This window comes from Microcebus murinus, chromosome X, assembly GCF_040939455.1.
Source record: "Microcebus murinus isolate Inina chromosome X, M.murinus_Inina_mat1.0, whole genome shotgun sequence".
Classification (NCBI taxonomy): Eukaryota; Metazoa; Chordata; class Mammalia; order Primates; family Cheirogaleidae; genus Microcebus; species Microcebus murinus.
In genome coordinates, this window is record NC_134136.1 from 423,993 (window position 1) to 448,190 (window position 24,198).

Here is a 24,198-nt window from a genome sequence, read left to right on the forward strand (position 1 = left end):
TTAATACCTAAATAAAATTTGCAGTTGAGAAAAACTCAAGACATGGAAAAATTCATGGAATCTGGAATTAATAAAAACAGCAACAATTTTAGGGCAATGGCTCTCATGCTTAGCTGTATATTGGAATCAACTGAGGAACTTTAAAAAGTACTGATGCCTGGGTTCCACCCCTGGAGATTCTGATATAAATGATCTGGAGAATTTGAAAAAGTTTCTCAGGTGATTCTAGTATGCAGCCAAGGCTGAGAACCATAGACTTAGGGAATCACAAATACATCCTCTTATTTTTAGGGGCTAGGTTCTAAGGTACACCCCTAAACACAGTAATAACAACTATAATAACAAAAATAGAGAAATTACTATGCAAAAAGTATTGAGCTTTACATGTTATATTTCATTTTATTCCCTACTACAACCCAAAGCAATTATGCTTGGGAGAAAAAATAAAAAATCTTTTGCCCCTAGGATTCTGTCCTGAAAAGTCATTCTTAAAACTATTTTCCAGGCCGGGCACGGTGGCTCACGCCTGTAATCCTAGCACTCTGGGAGGCCGAGGCGGGTGGATTGCTCGAGGTTGGGAGTTCGAAACCATCCTGAGCGAGACCCCGTCTCTACTAAAACTAGAAAGAAATTAATTGACCAACTAAAAATATATATACAAAAAATTAGCCGGGCATGGTGGCACATGCCTGTAGTCCCAGCTACTTGGGAGGCTGAGGCAGGAGGATCGCTTGAGCCCAGGAGTTTGAGGTTGCTGTGAGCTAGGCTGACGCCACGGCACTCACTCTAGCCTGGGCAACAAAAGTGAGACTCTGTCTCAAAAAAAAAAAAAAAAAAAAAACTATTTTCCAATCCCAAGAAATACACATCTTTTCATGCACAGGAAAAGAAAGCATATATTTCCAGCAAAAAGCCATCCTTGATGGGGGTGGGGTGTACACATATGTGTACATAAACAAAATTACTGGATGTCATTGTTTTGGACTGAGCTCCTGCACTAGGCTCCAACAGACAAGTCCAAACAAAAAGGGAGTTACCCATGCTCTAAATGCCACATTATCAAACTGAAACTTTAAGGAAGTAGACAGATCCCAAAACAGACCAGTTTTTCCTGAAAACTGGAGATTCCATTCCAGTCTACCTGAATCAGCTTAATAAGGAAGTCATCTCTGCTTTAACACTTACAAAAAAGTAACCTGATGTTAACCAATCAGGTTTTTTTTTTTCCTATCATTCTGTTTCCCCAGTTCTACAGCTTACAAAAACCCAGTAGTTCTGCTAATGCCCAGTGGGAACTCTCATTCTATTTTATAGAATGGAGGCTTCCCCAATTCATGAATTAGATGTATAACTAAATCTGTTGTAATTTTGTCTTTTGAAAATATAGGTGGTTAAAAGGTGGATGAAGAAAAAGGAGGAAGTGAAAGTCAATAGCAAGTGGCCAATTATAGAAGGGAGGGATGGAGGAGGAACAATGCCAAAGGAGTAAAGAGTTAAGCACAAAGCCAGAAGGTCCAGTATAAGATATAGGAAAAAGAACTCAGAACCCAGGAGGCACTTTAAGGCCAGAAAACCAGATGAGGAAGAAAAGAGAAAAAAGAATCCACAATAACTTTGCACAGAATGAGGTTCAATGCCCCCCCCCCCGCCCCCCGTCCCTAGAAAAAACTGCAAAGTACTGCTGCAAGAGAAACACTGGTACATACCATTTCCCTTCCTGATGGGGAAGATGCAGGGAGGTGTGCTGATCTGAATGCAAGATATGTAAACTTGATGTAAGTAATTTGGTGAAAGCATGTGATCATTTCAGCCAATTGAATGTTAAAAGGAAAGTAAATTTGCCTTGCTAGAACTGTATTGTGATTAGATTAATAGAATAAATCAGTGTCAGTTGGACAGGGTGTCACTCACATTCAGGAAAAGAAGTCATACTTCAGGAAAAAATGGGCAAGGGATAAGGAGTAGAAATTGAAGCAATAAAGCATCTTAACCTCTCTCCTGCCTGTTCCAGAGATCCTTGCGTGACCCCGAATGGCAGGAAATGCTCAACAAGGGGAAAAACTGGCCATTCAGAAGGAGTTCCTGCTAAGGCCCAGGGTACTAACTACCAAAAGGCTACACTATCTAAGTACAAAGGGTGTGCCACTTGGAGGGTAGTCTTTGAGGAACCCTCATGGGAGGGGAAAATTGTTGATATTCAGATTGGACCTCCTATAGTGCTCCACAAGGCAGGGAACCTGTGCATATTAGCAGGTAGGACCTTCTAGGAGTCCTGCAATTACTCAGACCCTCCCTTCTTCCTACTCATGGGCACCAGAGCCCCATCTGATTATCAGACAGTGTGGTAAGAGGGTTCATCTACCAGGAGTGCTTTTAGTGCACAAAAACTTGGGTCCTATTGTGTGTGTGTGTGTACAGAGAGAGAAAGAAAGAAAAAAAGAGAGAGAAACTGGGGGGACAGCCTGGGCAACATAGCAAAACCCCATCTCTATAAAAAAAACTTTTTAAATTAGATGGGCTTGGTGGTGCACACCTGTACTCCTAGCTACTCAGGAGGCTAAGGCAAGAGGATCACTTGAGCCCAGGAGTTTAAGGTTACAGTGAGCTACGATCATACCACTGCACTCTAGCCTGGACAACAAAGCAAGAGAAGAAAGAACAGAAAGAAAGGAAGAAAAGAAAGAAACTGAGGAAGAGAGAGAGAGCAAAAGACAAGAAGGGAGGGGTAAGAAGGGGAGAGAGAAGAAAGGAAAAAGAGAAGGAAGGAAAGAGGTGAAAGAGAAGAAGAGGGAGAAAAAAGAAAAAAAGAGAAGGGGGAAAATAAAGAGAAGGAGAGAGAGAGATAAGGGTGAAAGAAGAGAGAAAGGGGGAGAAAAGAGGCTGACCACCACTAGGTACTGTATACAGACTTTAATTTCCAGGCAAGCCACCCAGGTGCTTTGTTAGTTTTGCACTTCTGGACAGTAGATAGAGCACTCTGACATTTACAAAATCTTTGCTCACAGAGAAGCTATGGACCATAAACCATATTTTTTCATTTATCTTCTGAGGAAATCAGGTGCACTTCAGAGGTCTCTGAATCCATTAACTATCCTGATTTGCCACAATTATTGGTAATAGCTTGGATACACTGCAAAAATAAATAATCAAAAAGAAGACATCTGGCTCCCTAGTACCAAAAGTGTAACAAAGTTCATCAGCCACACAGATGTCCCAAGCATGCCTGCCCCTTGTGGAATTGTCTCCAACAGCAGAGACCATTAATCACAGAAACAACCCCGTACCATGCACATATTAAAAAGGCTTTCTCCTGCTATCATGGCAAGCATCTCTAATTTAGGTCTTTTCTTTAAAGTCATAAGTGAGAAAATATGTAACAGGAGGGAGTGAAGAAAGGAAAGGTGGAAGGCTTTGTGTCAAGATGTATAAGGTCATTTGAAGTAAATGTTAAAAATTCAATCCAGACTAGCCTTGAACTTAAGCCTCTCCACACCCTACTTCCCAGTCCTCCTCCAATTAAAGCAAACTTGAGACTTGGAAAGGAATTCTGCATCTTGCAGTCCCCACATCTGTCATTATTAAGTACTAAAAGCACTTAAGAGAATGAACCTTCCAGACTGACACCAATCATAGCATGTTCTATGAAGCCTAGCTCCAAAGGATGTTAATAGGTATACACACAAACAGACACAAACACACACAGAGTTCTGTGTGCAGGGTAGGGAAATACTGGATGAAACAAATATAAGCAGATTTCTTTCTTTATTGCAGGGCTTCTCAGAGCCTTTAATAGGTGAACATTCACTACAAATCTGCACAGTGTTTCTAGCGTTCATTTATTTTACCTTAGAATCCTTTTTATTTTTTTAAACAAATTATCTTGTGGGACTAGTTAATGATCATCAGAAACACAGTTCAGGGAATGCTGGTATATCCACTGAGCTTGTTTTAAGCTGTCTTAGCTGTTTAAGACAGGGGTGGGGAACCTGCAACCATAAGGCCACATGTGGCCTTCTAGGTCCTTCAGCGCAGCATTTTGAATGAATCCAAATTTTACAAAATACTTTTATTTTTGTCAATATATTTTTGTTCATCCTTTATATTTTTATGTTATTTTAAAATGAACATATTTAAAATACCAAAGAATAAAATAAGTTTCAACAAAATAATCCTCCTAGATTTACCCACACAATTAGAACATTAGTAAGCCATAAGGGCTAAATTGACAGCTGCTAGGCTCATGATTTAGTTCTAATTTTCCCCACCTGATTGGCACCACTACCGCACCAGGCTGGTTGGCGAGAGTGTTAGGGGGGTCGAGTACAGCAGTCTGTTACCAGCTTTTGACAGTGGTACACTGTGTTCCTGTTTGAAGTGGAATTTGTGAATAGTTGCACAGCTCAACAGTATTTTTTAATTCTGTCTGCTTAATAGCCCATCATGTCAAAGAAGACCAAGAGAATGCTGAAGGGAAGAAAACAGATTTTTAAATGATTGGGAATTGCAGTATTATCTTTTTTCTGCTAAAGATAAAATGATTTGCATGCCTTTTGATACTGCAACATCGACATTAAAGAAATCCAATGCTCATCAGCATTATAACACTCATAAGGACCACAAATATTTTAAATTAGAGGGAAAGGCACAAAAGGTTGTATTGCAGAAATTAAAAGATGAAAAGCAAAAGCAAAGACAATTCTTTCAAGAAACAATAAGATGTGGAAATAATGCCACTGAAACAACTTATAAAGTAACTTATATACTTGGGGGGGAAAGGGGAAGCTATTCAGTGATGCAGAAATTGTGAAAGAATGCATTGTCTAAGTTGTAGGATGTTTACACTCTGTTAACACTTCAAAGTACAAACAACTGCATCTTTCAAGGAGAACCACAAGTGATCATCAGCATGAATTAACCTTCAACTTAACAGAACAATTTCATGGAATACTTCAAAAGGAAAATACATATTATTCAATTGCTTTGGATGAATCAACTGATAATACTGACTTGGCATAGACTTTATACTTCATTCGGGTCATAATAGAAGATTTCTTTGCTAGGAAGAGTTACACGCTTTGGGCCCTCTTGCGAACAGAACACAGGGAATAGATATCTTCAACAACTTTCAAGATAAATGTCATGTAGTTGGACTGAATTTGATAAATTTAGTGAGTGTATGTACAGACAGTGCACCTTCCATGACAGGAAAACATGAAGGGTTTATTGCGCAGACAAAAAATTAGCATTAACAGATCCAGATGCTCTCATTTCTTTTCATTGTATCTTGCATCAGCAAAATCTCTGTGCTACAGCTACTATTTTAAGTGACACTTTGCAACAAGTTATAAGTATTGTTAACTATACTTCTGCAAATGCAACATGGCATCACCAGTTTCATAAAATGCTAAAGTTGGAGGATGAAGTATTCAATGTGGATTTGTGGTATCATTCTACAGTGCATTGGCTATTGTGGGGACAGGTGTTAGCTAAAATTTTATCTCTGTAAGAACAGATAATTAAATTTTATGAATAACAGAATCAGCAATATGAAGTATTGAAAAAAAGATATCTATAGGAATGCAGCATTTCTGTGTGATATGTCTAATCAAAACGACTTGAATATTTCTTTACGAAGTAAAAAATATGTGGCAAAAAAGTCCAAGCATTTCCAAAAAAAAAAAAAACTATTTTTTTTCAAAACACTTCTTCAACAGATGTCGGATGGACATTTTCCCCAGTTAGCAAAGGTCATTGATGAGCAGGATGACATATGTGAATCATTTGAAGAATACACAGCTGTTATAGGCCTATTAACTGGAGAATACCATGAAAGGTTCACTGACTTTGAGAACCATGACATCATACTCAAATTAGCATTTCAGCCTCTCCTAGTTGATATCACAAAGGCACCTAATGAATTACTGACGGAATTGATGGAGCTCTCAGTAGAAGACATTTTAAAGTCATTGATGCTATGAAAGATCCTATTAAAATATGGAAAAATGCAGAATACCCACACCTTTGGCAACATGCCCGAAAAATATTTTCTTGCTTTTCAACCACTTATTGTTGCAAATCTACATTCTCCTACCTAACTCAAATCAAGAACCCTTAAGGTCACAAATGACTGATATCCATCTAGAGCTGTAGTCCCCAACCCCTGGGCCATGGCCCATTACTCGTCCATTACTGGTCCATGGCCCATTACTAGTCCATGGCCTGTTCGGAAACAGGGCCGTGCATCGCTGCCAGAGCTCCACACCATACCCCCCACCCAAACAACCCCACCCCCCATCCCCAGTCCATGGAAAAACTGTCTTCCATGAAACCAGTCCCTGGTGCCAAAAAGATTAGGGACCACTGATAGAGGATCAACTGAAACTATGGACCTCCAAACTGCAACCAAATATTCAAATGCTTTCCAACAAAAAGCAAATACAACAAAGTCATTAAAAGGTTAGTTAACTTTAAAATTAACAAATAGTTCTCATTTTTAAAAATTATGAAGTACATGGTAGATACTTACAAAATAATGTACAGTTTTAAGTATATCTAATTGAAGTTTCTTGAAAGTGGCCTTATTTGATTATAGCTAAATTACTGCACCTTCCAACATGAAAAGTTTCCCCACCCCTGGGTTGAGAGCATAACCTTGAGTCACAGACTGTCTGGCTTAATATTCCAGCTTCAGACAAGTTGTCTAAGCTCTCTGGCTGCTTTCTTTATATTTGAAATGAGGATAATAAAAGTATTGTTGCAAAGGCTAAATAAGTTATAAACATGTAATATTTATGTAAGCACTCAGAATAGTACATGCACATAGCAATTGCTCTGTAAAGATATTATTTTACTCACAAAGAAAGTAAAGCTCAGAGGGGTAATGGGACAGTCTAAGGTCACACAATATATCAGAATCAGAGCTGGGGCCAGAACCCAGGTCTCCTAACTCCCTGTCCAATATTGGTTTCCCAAATAATGAAAATGTCTTTAGAGCTTGTCAAAAAATCTTTCTAATGCACTTAATTATTGTACCACAAAACCACAAAATGATCTAAAATGATACAGCCCTAAAACAAATTCCAGTGGTTTCTAGGAGTAACTGCCTAGTTGGGGTTTCCTAAGAACAAAGTGAGGTTAAAAGAAGAGGTTTTGTAAGAAGGAAAACTATTCCAATGCCTGTAAAATAGTGTCCAAAATGCCAGGGAACTGACACCAGGGCTTTGTAGGTAGCCTCTCTCATGGCAACATAGTACAAAAAGCTTTTCTGGATGCTCAGTCAAATCTGCCTCAGAGACAGGCTGATCTTGGAGACCACCCAGGATTACTGTATACTAAAGCCTCCACCACTGTGTGGCTCTGATGGAAAGAGAAGGGAATACACAGTTATTGAGCACTTAATATGTGCCAGGCCCTCATCATACCTTATCTTATCAACTTAGTCCCAAGAAGTAGATATTATCCCCATTTTACAAATGAGGAAACAGAGTATTTAAGTGATTTGCCCAAGAACTCAGAGCTAATAATATATCTTGAATTCAAATTCCAAAAAGTTCATGCTTTTTCCACTACATCACACTATTTCCTAGATTGAAAAGATCAAAGTGAAGCCAACTGGATTTGGACTTTTGAGAAGTGGAAGGGGAGTACAATTCTCATTTGTAGAAATCCCATTTCCTTGATAACAGAAAAAACTTCTTTACCCAGTTTTATCTTTATTTTGATCCTGTCTCTTTCCTAAATGAATTTGAGGTGGTTTATAACAAAACACAGATCCACAGTTAGGTTATTAGAATAGAAAATCAAAGCCAAAAAACAGAGGAGGAAGCAATTATGCTAAGTACAAGAGGTAACGTAGTTAATATGACTGAACATTAAATTTGGTCTTAGTTTCCTGGAAGTCAAGCCAAAAATTATCTGCTTTTAGGAAAGCTTCATTTAATTGTAATATCCTTTGTATACTTTACAAAGTAGTTTTTCAATCAGAATTACTTTGTAAAGTACTGCAAAGTGTTATTACATTTTATTATTATTATCGAGTACAACATTCTATACCCTTTTAGCCCTCCAATTATTTTGGCTGTTGTTTCTATGATAACTCCACAGTTTATCATACTCTAAACCAGCTATGAATACTAAACAACTAAAAGACAATGCTGCCTCTGCTACTTGCTAGATGCTTGACCTTGGACAAGAAACTTCAGCTCTCTGGGCCTCAGCTTTCACATTTGTGAAATGAGAGGCTTGGAAGATCAATAGATCTTTATTTGTTAATTTATTAGTAGCTTTATTGAAGTATAATTTACATACCATAAAATTCACTTATTTTAAGTGTACAATTCAATGATTTTTAGTAAATTTACAGAGTTGTACAACCATCACAATATAATTTTAGAACATTTCTATAATGCCAAAAAGAAACCTCATTCCCATTTCTTATTTAAGTAATCTTTTAAAAGGTCCTTTCTAACTTGCCATTGCTAGACTTACAAAGTTTAGTAGCTCTTTGCTACTTATGGAACCAAATTCAAATTCCTCAATGTAACATTCAAGGTCTTTTATGATCTACATAACCTCTTTCTTTCATTTTTGGATCTTATGCTTGGCATCTCATCACTTTACTTGATTAAGACATCCTAGAAGGCAGTGGCTATATCTAAGCCAGCTATCCATCCTTAACAACTCCCAATGTGGGGTTCTGCAAATAATATCAATTAAAATGATGATAGTAATTGGTAGCTAAAGTAAGCATCTACTATGTGCCAGGCACCGTTCTAAGTATTTTTTACAAGTATCAACTCATTTAATCCTTATAACAACCCTGTGAGATAGGTACTTTTGCCTCGCCATTTTACAGATGAAGAAACTGAGACAGCGAGGTTATTATACTTGCCAAGACCACAAAGCTAGTTAAGTAGCAGAGTTGAGATTTGAAGTCAGTCTGGCTCCAAAGCACGTGCTCTTAACTGCAGTAAATTTGCAAGCCATTAGAACCTCAATAAATGTTGACTAAATAAATCCTAATTATTAAGGTTCCATTCCAAGAAGAAAAGGTAGGTCATTAAGAATTCTAGGTGTTAACTGACACAGAAGTAATAAGGGTGGGGAAAAATACAAAGAACATATTCTGAATCAGGCAAGAGAGTCACTGAACTTTAGGGTAGGCCTGAGGTGCTACAAAAATGGTTGAAGACCCAAAGTTATAACTTAAAAAGACAGTTTCTTTCCCATACAAGGGTGGTGAGAGCATAAACTGGTAGTATCTAGCTGAATGTATGCATACTCTATGACTCAGAAATTCTACTCCTATGTATATCCCAACAAAAATGCATCTTTATATCCATCAAAAGAATATACTATTAGTAAAAGTCAGAACTGGAAATTCCCCATTAATAGAAGAATGGATAAATAATATGTAGCATGTTAACAAAATGGAATACTATACAGCAATAAGAATGATCCATAACTTCAAGGAATAATATGAATGAGTCTTTCAAACAATGTTGATCAAAAGAAATCAGACACAAAAGAAAATGTAAGAATGTATCAATCAATTTATATTAAGTACCACAAAAGGGCAAAACTAATGTACCCTGTTAGAAGTCAGGATAGTGGTTTACCCTTGAGAGGGGTATTGACTGGAACAGGACATGAGGGAGACTCCTGGTAATTATTCTGTTTCTTGATCTCAGTGTTGATTACATGGGTGTGTCTAGTTTGTAAACATTCATTGAGCTATAAACTTGTCAATGTGTGCATTGTACTTAAATACATTTTTTTAAAAAAGTCTTCCTGGTAAGAAAAAAAGACTCAGCAAGAGCCAAAAATAAAAGTCCCTTTTGCACTTGACATGCACAACTAATAACTGACAAACTCATAGTTATTACTTTGTTCTAAGATGGACAAGACAGATGTCTCTCCCTTTTGTGGAAACAGTGAGTTACCAAGAGGGGGCCATTTTAATACCTAGCCATTAGTACGACACTAATCCTTCCTAGAAACTTGGAAAAAAACAGACTCATGGCAATATACCACCTGTGGGTAACACAGCCCTGCCAGGCACCAAAAAAAAAAAAAAAAAAAAAAATGCCAATTTTCCTTAAAGAACTACATCTTCATTTGTAGTTTTTATTTGTATTTCAAGACTGACAACATCATTCATGCAGTACAAATGGAGTCTGGCCATGATGCCAGTTGAAGTTTTCTTGAGAATGAACCCCGTCCTTGTACCAGTCTGAAACTGAGCAATCCTATCTCTATTAGGCAAATCACTCTACTTCTATGGATCTCAGTTTCCTCATCTGTGACATGGCAATAATAGTATTGCTCTTATAGATTGTTCTAAGGACTGAAGTACTATTTCATGTAAAACATTCAGCACAGCGCCTGCCACATAAATATTCAATATGTGCCAGCTGCTACAAGGGATGTGGTTATCTTTCATAGAAAAGGGCCCTGAAGAGGAGGGAGTCAAGAGAGGTAAGGTTTGAAGGTTGGAGTTGCTGCTTTGCCTATCAGGCAGCATCAGAGTCTTACGCTAACAATGGGTAGAACACTACTAGTTAGTTACAAAAACACTTTCACACACATCCTTGTATTTAATCCTCACAATCACCCTATGAAGTGAGCAGGGCAAATTTCATTATCCCTATTTGGTAGATGAGGAAAACCAAGGCTCAGAGAGATTAAATAATTTGTCCAGAGTCATCAGCTAGTAGTTAGGGGGACCAGCACTCTAATTCAAGTCTTCTGGCTTCAAAATCCATGTTCTTTCCATTAAACATGTTGGGTTTTTTATATGTACTTCAGGAAACCTGGGCCACTGTAGTGGGGTCGGGGTCTGTTAGGATCAACAGAAAAAAATAACTCCAGACTAGTTGTGAACTCTTCACTATTCCCCAGTCCTAGATAGGAAAAAGAAAAGGAGGGAGGTGGATTTGCAATAAAAAAAGGGCTGGCGCTGGGGAGGAAGAGAGTAGAACTAAAAAGATGAGTGAGAAAAAGAGGCAGCTTTAACTGAGGGCTGGCTATAAACAGGCGCCAACTGGCCTGCCAATGCCACCTCTTGAGTTTCTCCTGGCTGAGCAGGGCCAGATCCAATCTGCTCCACCTCCTTTCTTTTCCAATAGCTCAGCTTGGGCTGGAGAGATGCTGTCGCCATGCTGTCGCCCCCAAAACCAACGCACGTACGCCGGGGAGCTGGGGCGGGGATGGCGGTCTGGGCAGTAGTTGGGGGCTGACTATTCTGTTGGGGTATGGGGAGCTTAGAGGACGGTCGGAAAGCGCTGGATAAAGGAAGTAACTCTAAGAGCCGACTCCATGTGGGGTATTCGCGAAGTGAGGCAAGCATAACAAGCTGGAGTAAGGGTGGGTGTGAGGTAAAAGCTGGGATACGGGAGGAGGTGTGGTTTGAGGGCCAGGGTAGAGAGCGAGTCGCAGGCGCCCACCAGTCGCGGGGGCAGTGTCGCGCAGCGGGACGGTGGCGCAAACCACCTCTTCCCGCTCCGCCGCCGTGCGCAGTTGGGTCCTGAAGAGAAGAGTTCAGTTTGGTTGAAAGGGAAGTGTGGACCAAGAAAGATAACGCGGGTCCCGGCGCGAGAAGGGGGCGTCAAAGAGCACCCAGAGAAGGCTGAGGGGGTGTGCCTGGGCTCCCGACTGAGCACCGAGAGGGAACCTGTGGCTCCCAGGCTCGCCTAACTAGTCTTCTTACCTTAGGTACCGTGATAAGGTCCATGACCGTACTTCCCGCCACCCGAAGCCCTCTGTGCTAGTCAGGCTGCCGGCGCCACTCCCGCCACTGCTCCAGCCGCCTCCTGGCCCAACCCGGGCTCCTATCCCCGCCCTCCCAGTCCTGGCTCAAACTCTCAGTCACCTGATCCTCGCGGAGGCTCCTATCGCGACACTTCACCCGTAGCCGCTCTCGCCATCTTGCTTCCTGGCAAACGCCCTTTTCTTCAGGGAGCTGATTATTCGGGTTTAGACTCAAGATTTGGGCCAGTTCTTAGGTCTCCAGACTCGAGTACAGCCACCCTTCTCACATTCCTTAATGCTATAAGGGCTCTGAGCACCAATGTCGCTCCACTACTCTAATATTACAGTGATGGTAACCTGCAGGCTGTCCCATGCTAGCAACTGGGTTTCTGAAGAGCTTTCTAGCTGTGAGACCTTTGGCAAGTCACCATAGAATATTTTGTGAAATATGCACAGGTATATCCTCCTCTTTATCTTCTCCTTTATATTTGTGCTGCCATCAACCTAATTAAGACCTGGACTACTATAGTAGCCTCATAACTTTTGCCATCACAGATGTGAGAAGAGGACCAAGGAGGGGCCCACTGGACCAGCTCTCAGCAGACCCTAAATGGTGTGCTCTTAGTCGAATTTGCGATGGAAAAAAATAATAGTCTAGGTGTTAGAAAATCTGGCTTCTACTCCTCTCAGGTCTTCTACTAACTTGCTGTGTGACCTTGGGCAAATGATGTCACCTCTCTGGGTTGATGGGCCAATGAGGGCATTGGCCACTATCTCCGGGGTCATTTCTAGCTCTATTATTGATTGCAATATTTTGGTTTGCAATCTCATGTCCCCTACAAAGCGATTTCTTTATTTTTGAGTGCCCACACTTGCTAGCAAATCTACTCTCTTATGATAGTCTGCCTTCTTCCCTAGCCTAAAGCTCTTCCCTGGATCCATGGCCTTATTTTCCCTTGAACCCTTGAACAACTCCATCATTTTCAGTCCTTTTAGTGCCAAATGCCTCAAAAGATTAGTCTATTTATCATCACCTTCACATCTTCATAACAAGCTCACTCCTCCCTAAACACTCCCCTCAGTTGACTCATTAACATCATCCTCAACGCCAATTGCTGAACCGAACAGTTTTTCTCATTGCTCATTCTCTATTGTTTTACAGCATTAAACACTGTTGATTCATATTCCTTTTTGATATTCTTTATTCCCTTGGCCTTTCCAATAAAGTATACTCACTGCTTGCATCCCTAACTATTCTTTCTTTGCCTCCCTTCCAGCTCCTCTTTGTCCTTTTTTAGCCATCTCTCCAGCTTCTATCCTCATTCCTCTCTTCTTTATTTTTCTTTCCCTTGGTAATCTTGATCTTGTCCACAGATTCAACTCTTACTCCCTGCTAGGAGACTCCCAACTTTACATCTTAAGTCCCATGACCTTTCTTCTGAGTTCAAATTTAGAACTTCCAACTGCCCACTGAGTTCCACTTGTGTGTTCCTGCTAGCACATTAAAGACATCATAGCCAAAACCAAACTGCTCGTCTTTCACACACTCCCACCCCCCTGCTTTCTCCTACCTCTACCACATGCTCTTTCTGATGTTGTCCCTCTCTCCACAAATGGTACCACCCAGTTGCTCAGACTTTCGTGCTGTTTGAGAAAATGAAAAGTGTGTGTGGACTCTATAGTCAAACCAGGTTCAAGTTTTGGCTCTGCTATTTGCTAATGATACATGACTCTGGGCAAATTACCCGGATTACAACCTCTCTGGGCCTTCGTTTTCTTATCTATAAACCCATTCTCATCAATAAGCCCATTCTTATGGGAATTCAAAGATGTAATATATGTGAGATGACAAGAACATCATAAGGGCACAATAAATATTGGTGTTTTTCTTCCCTTCCTCAACTTGATCATTGAACACTTCTGTTCTATTCTCTCTCAGATGATTACCTGGCTACTTAGTTCACCAATGAAATAGAAGCCATCAGAAGGTAACTTCTACAACCAAATCTACTTGCTGCCCTGCATGTGAACCTATATAATCTGCCTTCAATGAGTGAACTCTGGGCTCAGGCAATCCTCCTGCCTCAACATCTCAAGTAGCTGGGACTACAGGCCTGCACCACCATGCCCGGCTAATTTTTTCTATGCATTTTTTGTTGTCCAGCTAATTTCTTTCTATTTTTAGTAGAGACGGGGTCTCACTCTTGTTCAGACCGGTCTTGAACTCCTGAGCTCAAATGATCCTCCCGCCTCGGCCTCCCAGAGTGCTAGGATTACAGGCATGAGCCACCGTGCCTGGCCCCAAAAACTTTTTTGATCCATATTCCTGGCCCCCACCTTTTCCATCCCCCCATTTCTTTGTTGTACTTTATAACAAAACTCCTCTAAATATTTGTCTAAATCCATTTTGTCACCATTTCTTTTCCTCTCTTCCCATCCTTTCTTGAAACCACTATAATCAGTCTTTGCCCCCATGACTCCACCAAACTGCTCCTATCAAAGTTGCCAATAATCTCGCCATTGCAAAATCCACTTCTCCTTCTGAGACCTATTCTTGTTCCCCTCAGCAGTATTTGATCACTTCCCCTTGATACATTTTCATCACGTGGCTTCAGGGACAGACACCATTCTCTCTCCTGCTTCTCTGACTTCTCTTTACCAATCTCCTTTGCTTTTTCCACTCATCTTACCTATCTCTATATACTGAAATGGTGCCAGGGCTCAGACCTTGGTCTTCTTCTCTATTTACACTTATTCCATGGGTGCCGTCATTCAGTCTCATGGCTTTAGATAGCATCTATTTGTGGAAAACTCCCAAAATGTTATCTCTAAGCCCTAATCTGTCCTCTGAATTCTAAACTTATATAATATTCAACAGCCTACTGAAATGTCTACTTGGAGGTCTTAGAGGCATCTCAAAGTTACCATGTCCAAAATAGAACTTTTGATTTCCACCTGCCTCTTCAAACCTGCTCTTTCCATAGTATTTTCCATCTCAGGAAATGGCAACACTATCCTTCCAGATTGTCTAAGTCTGTGTGTACTGCTATAAGAAAATACCCAAGACTGGGTAATTTATACAGAACAGAAATTTGTTGTCACAGTTCTGAAGGCTGGAAGTCCAAGATCAAGGTGCCAGCAGATTCAGTGTCTGGGGAGGGCTGCCCTCTCTGCTTCCAAGAAGACATCTTAAACGCTGTGTCCTCTGGAGGGGAAGAATGCTGTGTACAATGGGAATTAAGTTTCCATATGAATTTTGGAGGGGATGCAAACATTCAAACCATACACAGTTGTTCAGGCCAAAAGCCTTGGAGGCATCCCCTTTCTCTAGTATCTCATACCCGACTCATCATCAAATCTTATCAGCTCTTCCTTGTAAATATTATTCAAACCCAACCACTTCTAACTCCTGTACCAAGAGAGGCCCAAGCCTCTCTTATCTCTTGCCTGGATTGTTGTAGCAGTCTCCTAATTGGTCTCCATGTTTGGGCCCCAGCCACTCTAGACCTCCAGAGTCTCTATGCTACATAGCATCTTCTATGGGACTAAAATCTAGAATCTAGAATGAAGTCACTCCTTTGTTTAAAACTGTCTAGTGGCCCCCAAACTCAGAGTAAAAATCAAACCTAATCATAGAGTATGAAGTCCTACATATGATCTAAGCCCAGTACCTCTCTGACTATATCATTTATCACCCTTTTATCTCTCTGCTCAAGTCATATTGGCCTCCTTGCTTTTTCTCAAATACACCAGACATGCTCCTGCCTCAGGACCTTTACACTTACTATTCCCTCTGCCTAGAATTCTCTTTCCCCAGTTATCTACATATTCACTTTCTCATCTCTGTCAAGTCTCTGATCACATGTCACTGTATTAAAGAATCCTTACCTTAGCACCTTATATAGAATAAAACAATAACTGCTTCTTCTCTAGCATTGTCTATACTCCTAAAACTCTTTTTCTTCTTAGTTATCAATAACATCTGATATATTATAAATATATTTGTCATTTATTGTCTCCTTCTCTAATATGTCAGCTCCCCAAGGGCAGGGACTTTTTATTCACTGTTGGATCTCCAAAGTCTAGAATAGCCCTGGCACACAGTAAGTACTCAATAAATATTTGTTAAATAAATGAATTTTCAGAGGTATCCCAGATATTCCCCACCATTAACATTAGGTGCTCTTTATAATGTCCCCTCTTTAAGGCAAGTTGGTATCATTTCAGAGGCAATTGAGGCACAGACAGTGACTTGACAAAAGTTGACTTCAGAGTCACAGAGAAAGTCTGGGAGTAAAACAGAAAATCTGGAAGAAAAATGTATTTGGCTCATAAAATATTTTCAGTGAAAAGGATACTAGTAGTATCTATTATTTGTTTCTCCCCATTAGAATGTCGGCTCCTTGCAGGCAGCAGTTTGTCTCTGTTATATTCACTATGTAAAGGCCTGATTGCACCCCAAAGCTGCTGGCTCACTTGTGCGAGCCCGGATAACAGAAAATGGGCCCAGGGGAGGAGTAATCGGCTCCTGGAAACTGCTAGCTTGGGGCCCAAAGGTAGAGCTATCGGCTAAACGCATATTTCTGCTTCTGAGAATCGCTTGCTTGCAGCTGGACGCATAGGTATGGGGCCAGATAAGGGAGAAAGCCCCCTTTGCCGCCGGCGGGCTACCAGTCCACCAATCATTTTAAAGACTAACACGCACAATCAGCTTGTACAGCGCGGGTGTTCAAGAGGGTGGGGGGATAAAAGGGGAGCCCCAGCTTTGGTCAGGGTCCTTGCCTGTAAGAGCGGCCACTGCGCTGGCACTCTAGGGCCTAGACCCTGGCTAGCCAGAAAATAAAGCTCCTCTTGAGTAATTGCATCCTTGGTGTCTTTGTTCGTCTGCCTGGCGGGGTGCAAGAAGCCGGTCCCTAACATTTGGGGGCTCGTCCGGGATAAGGCTCCCCTGCAATCCGCTGAGTAGAGCACAAAGCTGAGGGAGGAGTGAGCGAGACCCCACACCCGGACTAGCCGAGTGTGTAGTAGGACGAGGAACGATTCCCAGGATTGCTAAGCCGGCACAAGACCTAGGCGGACGCGCTGGAGGGTCGCCGGTCGGAGCCAGACGGAGACGTCCTCTGGCTCCGGGAGGACTCCGGTACTGGTCTCGCCGCCAGAGGCGGGGGCCAGGAGGAATTCGGAGAAAGGAAGTCCGGACCAGGTTAGGGCATTGTCTCTTGTAGTCTGTCTAGCTTCTGTTGTCCGTTTTGTCTGTCATCACGTTTTGTCTGTCATCATTGTTTGTTACCACCGGGGAGAGTGAGAGTGTGCATGGGTCTCGAGAGCAAGATTTTCAATTTAGGAAACCTGCGAAGAGGAGCAGAGGAGGACCTTAGAGCCACGATCCGGGGCAGACCAGCATTGGCCAAAGGTCCCCGTTGTGTCATCTGCTGTCGGATCCTCACCCCAGAGGCCTCTGCCCTAGGCCAGTGCCGGTACCGCCACCTGCCCATAGTAGATTCAGAGGAATCCTGCCCCAGCCTAAGCCCTGAGGGGGGCCCTCGCCCTAGGACTCCGCCACAACCATGGGGCAAGCCATGACAACGCCTCTCTCTCTCCTAACAGGCCACTTTAAGGACATGAGGGAAAGGGCCCGTAGTCTGTCCCTGGAAATCAGGAGGGGCAAACTAGTCACCCTTTGTAAAGTTGAATGGCCCGAGTTTAATGTCGGGTGGCCTAGAGAGGGATCCTTTGACAGAGTCATGGTAAAAAAAGTAAAAGAGAAAGTCTTTGGGCACCCTGGGCACCCAGACCAGATTCCATACATTATAGTCTGGCAGGATTTAGTGCGAGATCCCCCACCTTGGATGCAAGCATTCGTGCCGCCCTTTAGGGGGTCCTCTGAGGTCCTCACTGTGCGAGGTAGTACTAAGAAAGAACAGCAGGACTCCCCATCCACCCAGGGGTGCTCCGAGGTCCTCACTGTGCGAGGTAGTACTAAGAAAGAACAGCAGGACTCCCCATCCACCCAGGTGCTCCCGGAGTCCAACCTTTACCCAGATTTGATTGGGCTGACCGAGCCTGATGACCCTCCTCCTTATAACCCCAGGACAACACCCACGATCTCCCAGGCAACAGCGCCCCAACTAAGTGCTGTGGGAGGGGAAGAAGGGCCAGCCTATGGCACCAGACAGCGCACAGGTCGAACCCCCGACCCAGAGCCTGTGAAAACATTCCCCTTGCGAGCAGTCGGACCCCGGGGGGGAGATGGGACACAGAATTACCAATATTGGCCTTTCTCCACCAGTGATCTTTATAACTGGAAAGCCCAAAACTCTAATTTCTCTGATAACCCTAAAGATTTAATTAACCTATTAGACTCTGTTCTCTTCACGCATCAGCCCACCTGGGATGATTGCCAACAGCTACTTAAGGTGCTCTTCACCACGGAAGAGAGAGAAAGGATACAGGGGGAAGCAAGGAAATTGGTCCCAGGAGAAGATGGTAGACCTACAACGAACCCACAGACAATTGACCAAGTGTTCCCCCTTGAACGACCTCCGTGGGACTACAATGAGGCTGAAGGTAGGGAGCGTCTCCGGGTCTACCGCCAGACTCTGATGGCCGGTCTCCGCATGGCGGCGCGAAAGCCGACTAATTTGGCCAAGGTAGGAGATGTGCGTCAGGGCCCAGAAGAAAGCCCGGCAGCATATTTAGAAAGAATCATGGAAGCCTTCCGGCAGTACACCCCCATAGACCCCACCTCAGAAGAAAGTAAGGCCGCTGTCATGATGGCCTTTGTGAATCAGGCTGCTTCAGACATAAGGCGAAAAGTGCAAAAGATAGACAGACTAAGAGAAAAAACCTTACAGGACCTATTAGAGGTAGCAGAAAAAGTTTACAATAATAGAGAGACATCAGAAGAAAAGACAGAGAAGATAAGACAAGAAGACAGAAAATTTCAGGCTAGAGAGATGCGGAAAGCAAATAAAGAAATGGCTAAAATTTTGCTAGCCGAGAGAGAGAGAAGGTGGGAGGAAAGATCAGAGAACAGAGCAGGGCCCAGATTCCAGAGAGAGAGGCTTGACAGGAACCAGTGTGCCTGTTGTAGAGAACATGGGCACTGGGCAAAAGAGTGCCCCAAGAAGAAAGGGGGGCAGGGATTGGGGGGATCTAAAGGGGTCATGGTGGTGGGTCAAGCAGAGGATGACTAGGGGCGACGGGGTTCGGCTCCCCTCCCCGAACCCAGGGTAACTCTACAGGTGGAGGGGAATCCAGTAGACTTCCTCATAGATACCGGGGCTGAACATTCTGTACTAACTCAAGATAAAGGGAAATTATCTAAAAGGACCAGCTGGGTGCGGGGAGCGACTGGAACTAAGTTATATCAGTGGACCACACAGAAAAGATTAGACTTGAGAACAGGACAAGTGAGTCACGCTTTCATGGTCATTCCTAAGTGCCCCACACCACTACTAGGCAGAGACATACTCACCAAGCTCAAGGCCCGAATTCACTTCGAAGAGGGGGGGATAATGGTAACTGACAATGAAGGCAGACCCCTCAGCGGCCCCCGGGTCACCCAGGTTCTAACATTGACACAGGCGGATGAATATAGACTGTACCAGCCCACAAAGAGCAGGGGAGACAGTATAGATCAATGGCTCCGAGAATTTCCCATGGCTTGGGCTGAGACAGGGGGTACGGGGTGGGCCAAGCACAGGCCGCCCCTCTACATCAAACTAAAGCCGGGTGCTGAGCCGGCTCGTGTCAGACAGTACCCCATGTCCCGGGAGGCAAAGGCTGGGATAACACCCCACATTCGGAGACTCCTAGACAGTGGGATTCTCAGAAAATGCCAGTCAGCTTAGAATACACCCCTGTTGCCGGTAAAGAAACCTGGAGGAAAAGATTATAGACCAGTACAAGATCTTAGAAAAGTCAATGCAAGGACTCTGGACATCCACCCTACCGTTCCAAACCCCTACACTCTGCTAAGCTCGCTCTCTCCCACGTTAACCTGGTATACAGTTCTAGATCTAAAAGATGCTTTCTTCAGTTTGGCTGTGGCGACACGCTGTCAAGAGATTTTCGCCTTTGAGTGGCAGGACGAAGAGAGAGGGGTCTATGGGCAACTGACATGGACCAGGCTGCCTCAGGGGTTCAAAAATTCACCCACCCTCTTCAACGAGGCCCTCCAAGATGACCTGAGTAAGTACCGCGCCAACCACCCCGAGGTAACCTTGCTGCAGTATGTAGATGACCTGCTGCTGGCTGCCCCTGACCCCCAGACTTGCCTAAAAGGTACCAGAGACTTACTTAAAACACTCGGCGAGCTGGGGTATAGAGCCAGTGCAAAGAAGGCCCAAATTTGCAGAGATAAAGTCACTTATCTCGGGTATAAGATAAGAGGGGGCCAAAGGTGGCTGACTGAAGCTATGAAGCAGACTGTGTTACAAATACCCACACCGACCTCGAGCCGAGAGTTAAGAGAATTCTTGGGGTCGGTGGGTTACTGCCGCCTTTAGATCCCGGGGTTCGCGGAAAAGGCCCGCCCTTTATATGAAAAATGCAAAACAGGGCAAACATGAGAATAGACTGAGACAATGGCAAATGCCTTCCAAGTCCTAAAAACGGCCATGCTAAAAGCACCTGCCCTAGCGCTCCCTGACCCCACCAAAGAATTCCACCTCTATATAAATAAAAAAAAGGGCATTGCAAAGGGGGTGCTCGCACAAACCCTAGGGCCCTGGAAGAGACCAGTGGCCTATCTGTCAAAGAAGTTAGATCCGGTGGCAGCCGGATGGCCGGCGTGCTTACGAGTGATCGCGGCCACAGCCCTATTAGTAAAAGATGCTGATAAACTTACCCTGGGACAGAGACTGATAGTCACTACTCCGCATGCCATAGAAGGGGTTTTAAAGCAGCCTCCGGGGCGATAGATCACAAATGCAAGGCTCACTCACTACCAAGGACTGTTGCTGGATGCACCTCGCATCGAGTTCCAGGCCCCCGCCACCCTGAATCCGGCAACGCTCCTGCCTGTTCCAGAATCAGCAGCACCCGAGCACGACTGTCTCGAAATCCTGGCTGAAACCCAGATGGCCCGGAGAGACTTGAAGGACCGCCCCCTTCCGAACAGCGACCTCATCTGGTTCACGGACGAGAGCAGTTTCGTCCGAGAAGGACACAGGTATGCAGGGGCGGCCATAGTCGATAACCAGGGCAAGCTTATCTGGGCGGCCTGCCTTCCACAGGAAACGTCTGCTCAGAAGGCAGAGCTAATAGCGCTGACAGAAGCACTCCGCCGGGCTCAGGGAAAGAGGCTGACTGTATACACCGACAGTCGCTATGCATTTGGGACGGTGCATATAAACGGGACCCTCTACAGAGAAAGGGGGTTCATCACGGCAGAGGGAAAAGAGATCAAGCACAAGCCCGAGATTCTCCACCTGCTAGAAGCCATCCTACTGCCAAAGGCAGTGGCGGTAGTCCACACCCCGGGACACCAAAGTAGAGACTCCCTAGAAGCAAAAGGAAACAGGCAGGCAGACGCAGAAGCCAAAAAGGCTGCGTACGAGGGCATGCCACTAAGCGTCCTACACACGGGCCCCGGCCTGCCGCCTCCGGGAATGGTACAGATACCCCCAGTGCCCACCTATACAGAGACAGACAAAGCCTGGGCCAAAGAACAGAAAAATACACACCAAGGCGAGGACGGATGGATATGGGACAAAGAGCATCGCATGATAATGCCAGAAGCTTTGGGACGGTATGTGTTACAGCATCTACACCAGACCACCCATTTAGGAAAAAACAAAATGCTCCAGCTGCTAGATACTGCTCAGTTGAGGTTCAAGTCACAGAGACAGGTGGCCGCCGATATCGTCCATGACTGCCAAGCTTGTCAGGTTATGCAACCGGGAAAAACCAAGGGGACTCACACAGGTACGAGGGAAAGGGGGAGGCAGCCAGGACTGTTCTGGGAAGTAGATTTCACAGAGGTAAAACCTGGGAAATACGGATACCGGTATTTACTAGTCATGATAGATACATTTTCTGGGTGGGTCGAGGCTTTCCCTACTAAAAATGAAGCTGCCCTAACTGTAGCCAAAAAGTTATTAGAAGAAATTATCCCTAGATACGGGGTGCCAGAAAGAATGGGCTCCGATAATGGACCTGCATTTATAAGTCAGATAAATCAAAAATTAGCCCAAACCCTGGGGATCAATTAGAAGTTACATTGTGCATATAACCCCCAGAGCTCAGGACAGGTAGAAAAAATGAACAGAACACTAAAAGAGACTTTGACTAAATTGGCACTAAAAACTAGCGGAGACTGGGTGACCCTCCTTCCCTTCGCCCTGTTCCGAGTCCGGAACACCCCCTACCATCTGGGACTAACTCCATTTGAAATTATATATGGTACTCCCCCACCAGTGGTGCCTAGGCCAAAATGCAGTGGGGCACTTCCAAAACACCCTAAAGAAATATTACAAGCTGTACAGGCCTTACAGCATGTCCACAGTCAGATATGGCCAGCACTTCAGGCCGTATACGATGCGGCAGGACCAGATGCTGACCTCCCTTATCACCTGCACCAACCGGGTGACTGGGTGTGGGTAAAGAGACATAATAGTAAAACCCTAGAGCCCAGGTAGAAGGGACCTCATCAAATTATTCTCATTACCCCCACTGCTCTCAAGGTAGACGGCATATCAACTTGGATACACCACTCCCACGTAAGACCAGCCAACAAGAACGACCTAGAACGGTGCCAGAGCCAGTAGAGAGCGACGGTGGACCCAGAGAACCCACTGAAGGTCAGGCTGACTCGAGTAGCAGCAGCGCCACAAGAAGCCAGCTGAGTCCTATTCCTCTTGGACTACTGCTTATACTGTCTAGACTCAGACTTGGGGCTGTGGCACCTGGAGATTGGACCTCACTACAAAAATGTATGCAGGGTTTGTTTTATATCTCCTTAAGAGCATTTTGTTAATGGGTGGGGGTGTTATAAGTGTGATGAACAATTTCAATCCCCACAAACCCCATAGTCTGACATGAGAAATTGTCAATCAAGAAACCCATGAGGTCTAGAACGTGACCTCTGGGGTGGCCCCCTTAAACAGTTGGTGGCCGGACTTATATTTTAACTTAGAAAAAGTCAACCCCCTAAAAAAGCCAGCACAGACAATAGCGATATCCTCAGGAGGCCCTGGTGCTGCCCCAATCCCCAGTACTTGGGTAACTGGACCATAGAGGGAAGATATAGAACAAACCTCCATGAGTCGGAATGGGTTCTATGCCTGTCCGAGATTCCGGCCCCCTCAAGAAAACCGTCAGTGTGGGGGTATTAGAAGTTATTATTGTGCCAAATGGTGGTGTGTGACCACCAATGATGGGGAATAGAAATGGCAGGCACAACCTCTTCTCATTAGCATGTCCTATGTCCAACCTTGTACTAAAAACAGGTATGCCAGAGACTGCAACCTAATAAGGGTAAAATTTACAGAAAAGGGAAAGAAAGATAGGCGGTAGATAACAGGACTCTCATGGGAGATATGTCTCTACCAAAGACCGCACGTTTGCTCACTAATATATATCAAACTTAAAATTACCCCGCTCCCAACAGCAGTAAGACCCAACCAGGTACTACATCCATGGCCAGCTACTGCCAGGCCCAGCCCGGCAGCACCCCAGACCACCTCCAGCAAAGGGACTCTCCACAAACTAATGGCTAGCACAAGTAGTCCCCGAGGCCCATCGCCCGATGGAGAGCTCACAGATCCCTTATAGAAAATGCTGACAGCAGCATATAATGCACTGAACCGTACAAGTCCCAATGCCACACAGGCCTGTTGGTTGTGCTATGACATAAGGTCCCCTTTTTATGAGGCAGTGGGGCTGGCCACTTATTTTAACCTGTCTTCAGAAGACTCCCCTAAAACGTGCCAGTGGGATCGTAAGGGCCCCAGACTCACCCTCCAGTCAGTTCTTGGTAAAGGTATCTGTTTAAGAGCAGTGCCTCCCAGCCATGCACCACTCTGTGCCAAAGGTAACAGGACGCTAAGCCTATCTAAAAAAACAAAGTGGGTTATCCCCGGGCCAGGTGGGTGGTGGGTTTGTTCCAAGACCGGTCTGACTCCTTGCCTTAATATGTCTATTTTCAATGAGTCTGAAGATTACTGTATAATGGTATTAGTGTTCCCAAGAATAATATACCACACTGAAGAGACAATGTATGAGGGTATGATAGGGCAAAGAGCTGCTAACCTAATTTTTAAAAGAAAAAGAGAGCCCATCACAGCCATAACCTTGGCTACTCTTTTTGGCTTAAGAGCAATCAGAGCAGGAACTGGTATCTCTTCCCTGGCAATGCAGCAAAAGGGGTTTCATAGCCTAAGAGCAGCCATAGATGAGGATATAGCGAGAATAAAAGAGTCCATCTTTCATATTTCCAGAGTTTTC

The 24,198-nt window shown here is 43.9% G+C and overlaps 2 protein-coding genes and 1 long non-coding RNA gene across 5 annotated transcripts in view; 1 reads left to right on the top strand and 2 right to left on the bottom strand.

The window, feature by feature from the left end:
• MTMR8 (myotubularin related protein 8) overlaps positions 1-11,939 on the bottom strand; it is a 144,737-nt gene extending 132,798 nt beyond the window's left edge. The window contains exon 1 of the mRNA XM_012750001.3: positions 11,708-11,939. Coding sequence (XP_012605455.1) covers positions 11,708-11,731 — 24 coding nt within the window. The 5' untranslated portion in view covers positions 11,732-11,939. The remainder of the gene's footprint in view (positions 1-11,707) is intronic.
• Positions 11,940-16,433: 4,494 nt separating this feature from the next.
• Positions 16,434-20,688, bottom strand: LOC142865788 (uncharacterized). Its single transcript, XR_012915919.1, has 2 exons — positions 20,600-20,688; positions 16,434-17,097 (listed from the first exon to the last, which is right to left on the bottom strand). It is a non-coding gene; the product is annotated as an uncharacterized LOC142865788 (long non-coding RNA).
• A 143-nt stretch (positions 20,689-20,831) lies between these two features.
• Positions 20,832-23,798, top strand: LOC142865787 (uncharacterized). 3 transcript variants are annotated; one of them, XM_075999101.1, is made up of 2 exons: positions 20,832-21,678; positions 22,437-23,798. In XM_075999101.1, exons 1-2 carry the CDS (start codon positions 20,832-20,834, stop codon positions 22,727-22,729), a joined length of 1,140 nt encoding a protein of 379 aa, XP_075855216.1. In that variant the 3' UTR covers positions 22,730-23,798. The 3 variants fall into 3 exon arrangements, with proteins under 3 accessions (XP_075855216.1, XP_075855217.1, XP_075855218.1); XM_075999102.1 differs by having other exon boundaries at positions 20,832-21,502; positions 22,441-23,798; XM_075999103.1 differs by having other exon boundaries at positions 20,832-21,502; positions 22,437-22,515.
• The last annotated feature ends 400 nt before the right edge of the window (positions 23,799-24,198 follow it).

Excerpts from the sequence above, each read along its gene's own strand:
- LOC142865787 (XM_075999101.1), top strand. The coding sequence starts at position 20,832 with ATGGCCCGGAGAGACTTGAAGGACCGCCCCCTTCCGAACAGCGACCTC. Across the intron at positions 21,679-22,436 it reads AACCAAGGGGACTCACACAG|GTAGACGGCATATCAACTTG; the intron begins GTACGAGGGAAA and ends ACTGCTCTCAAG.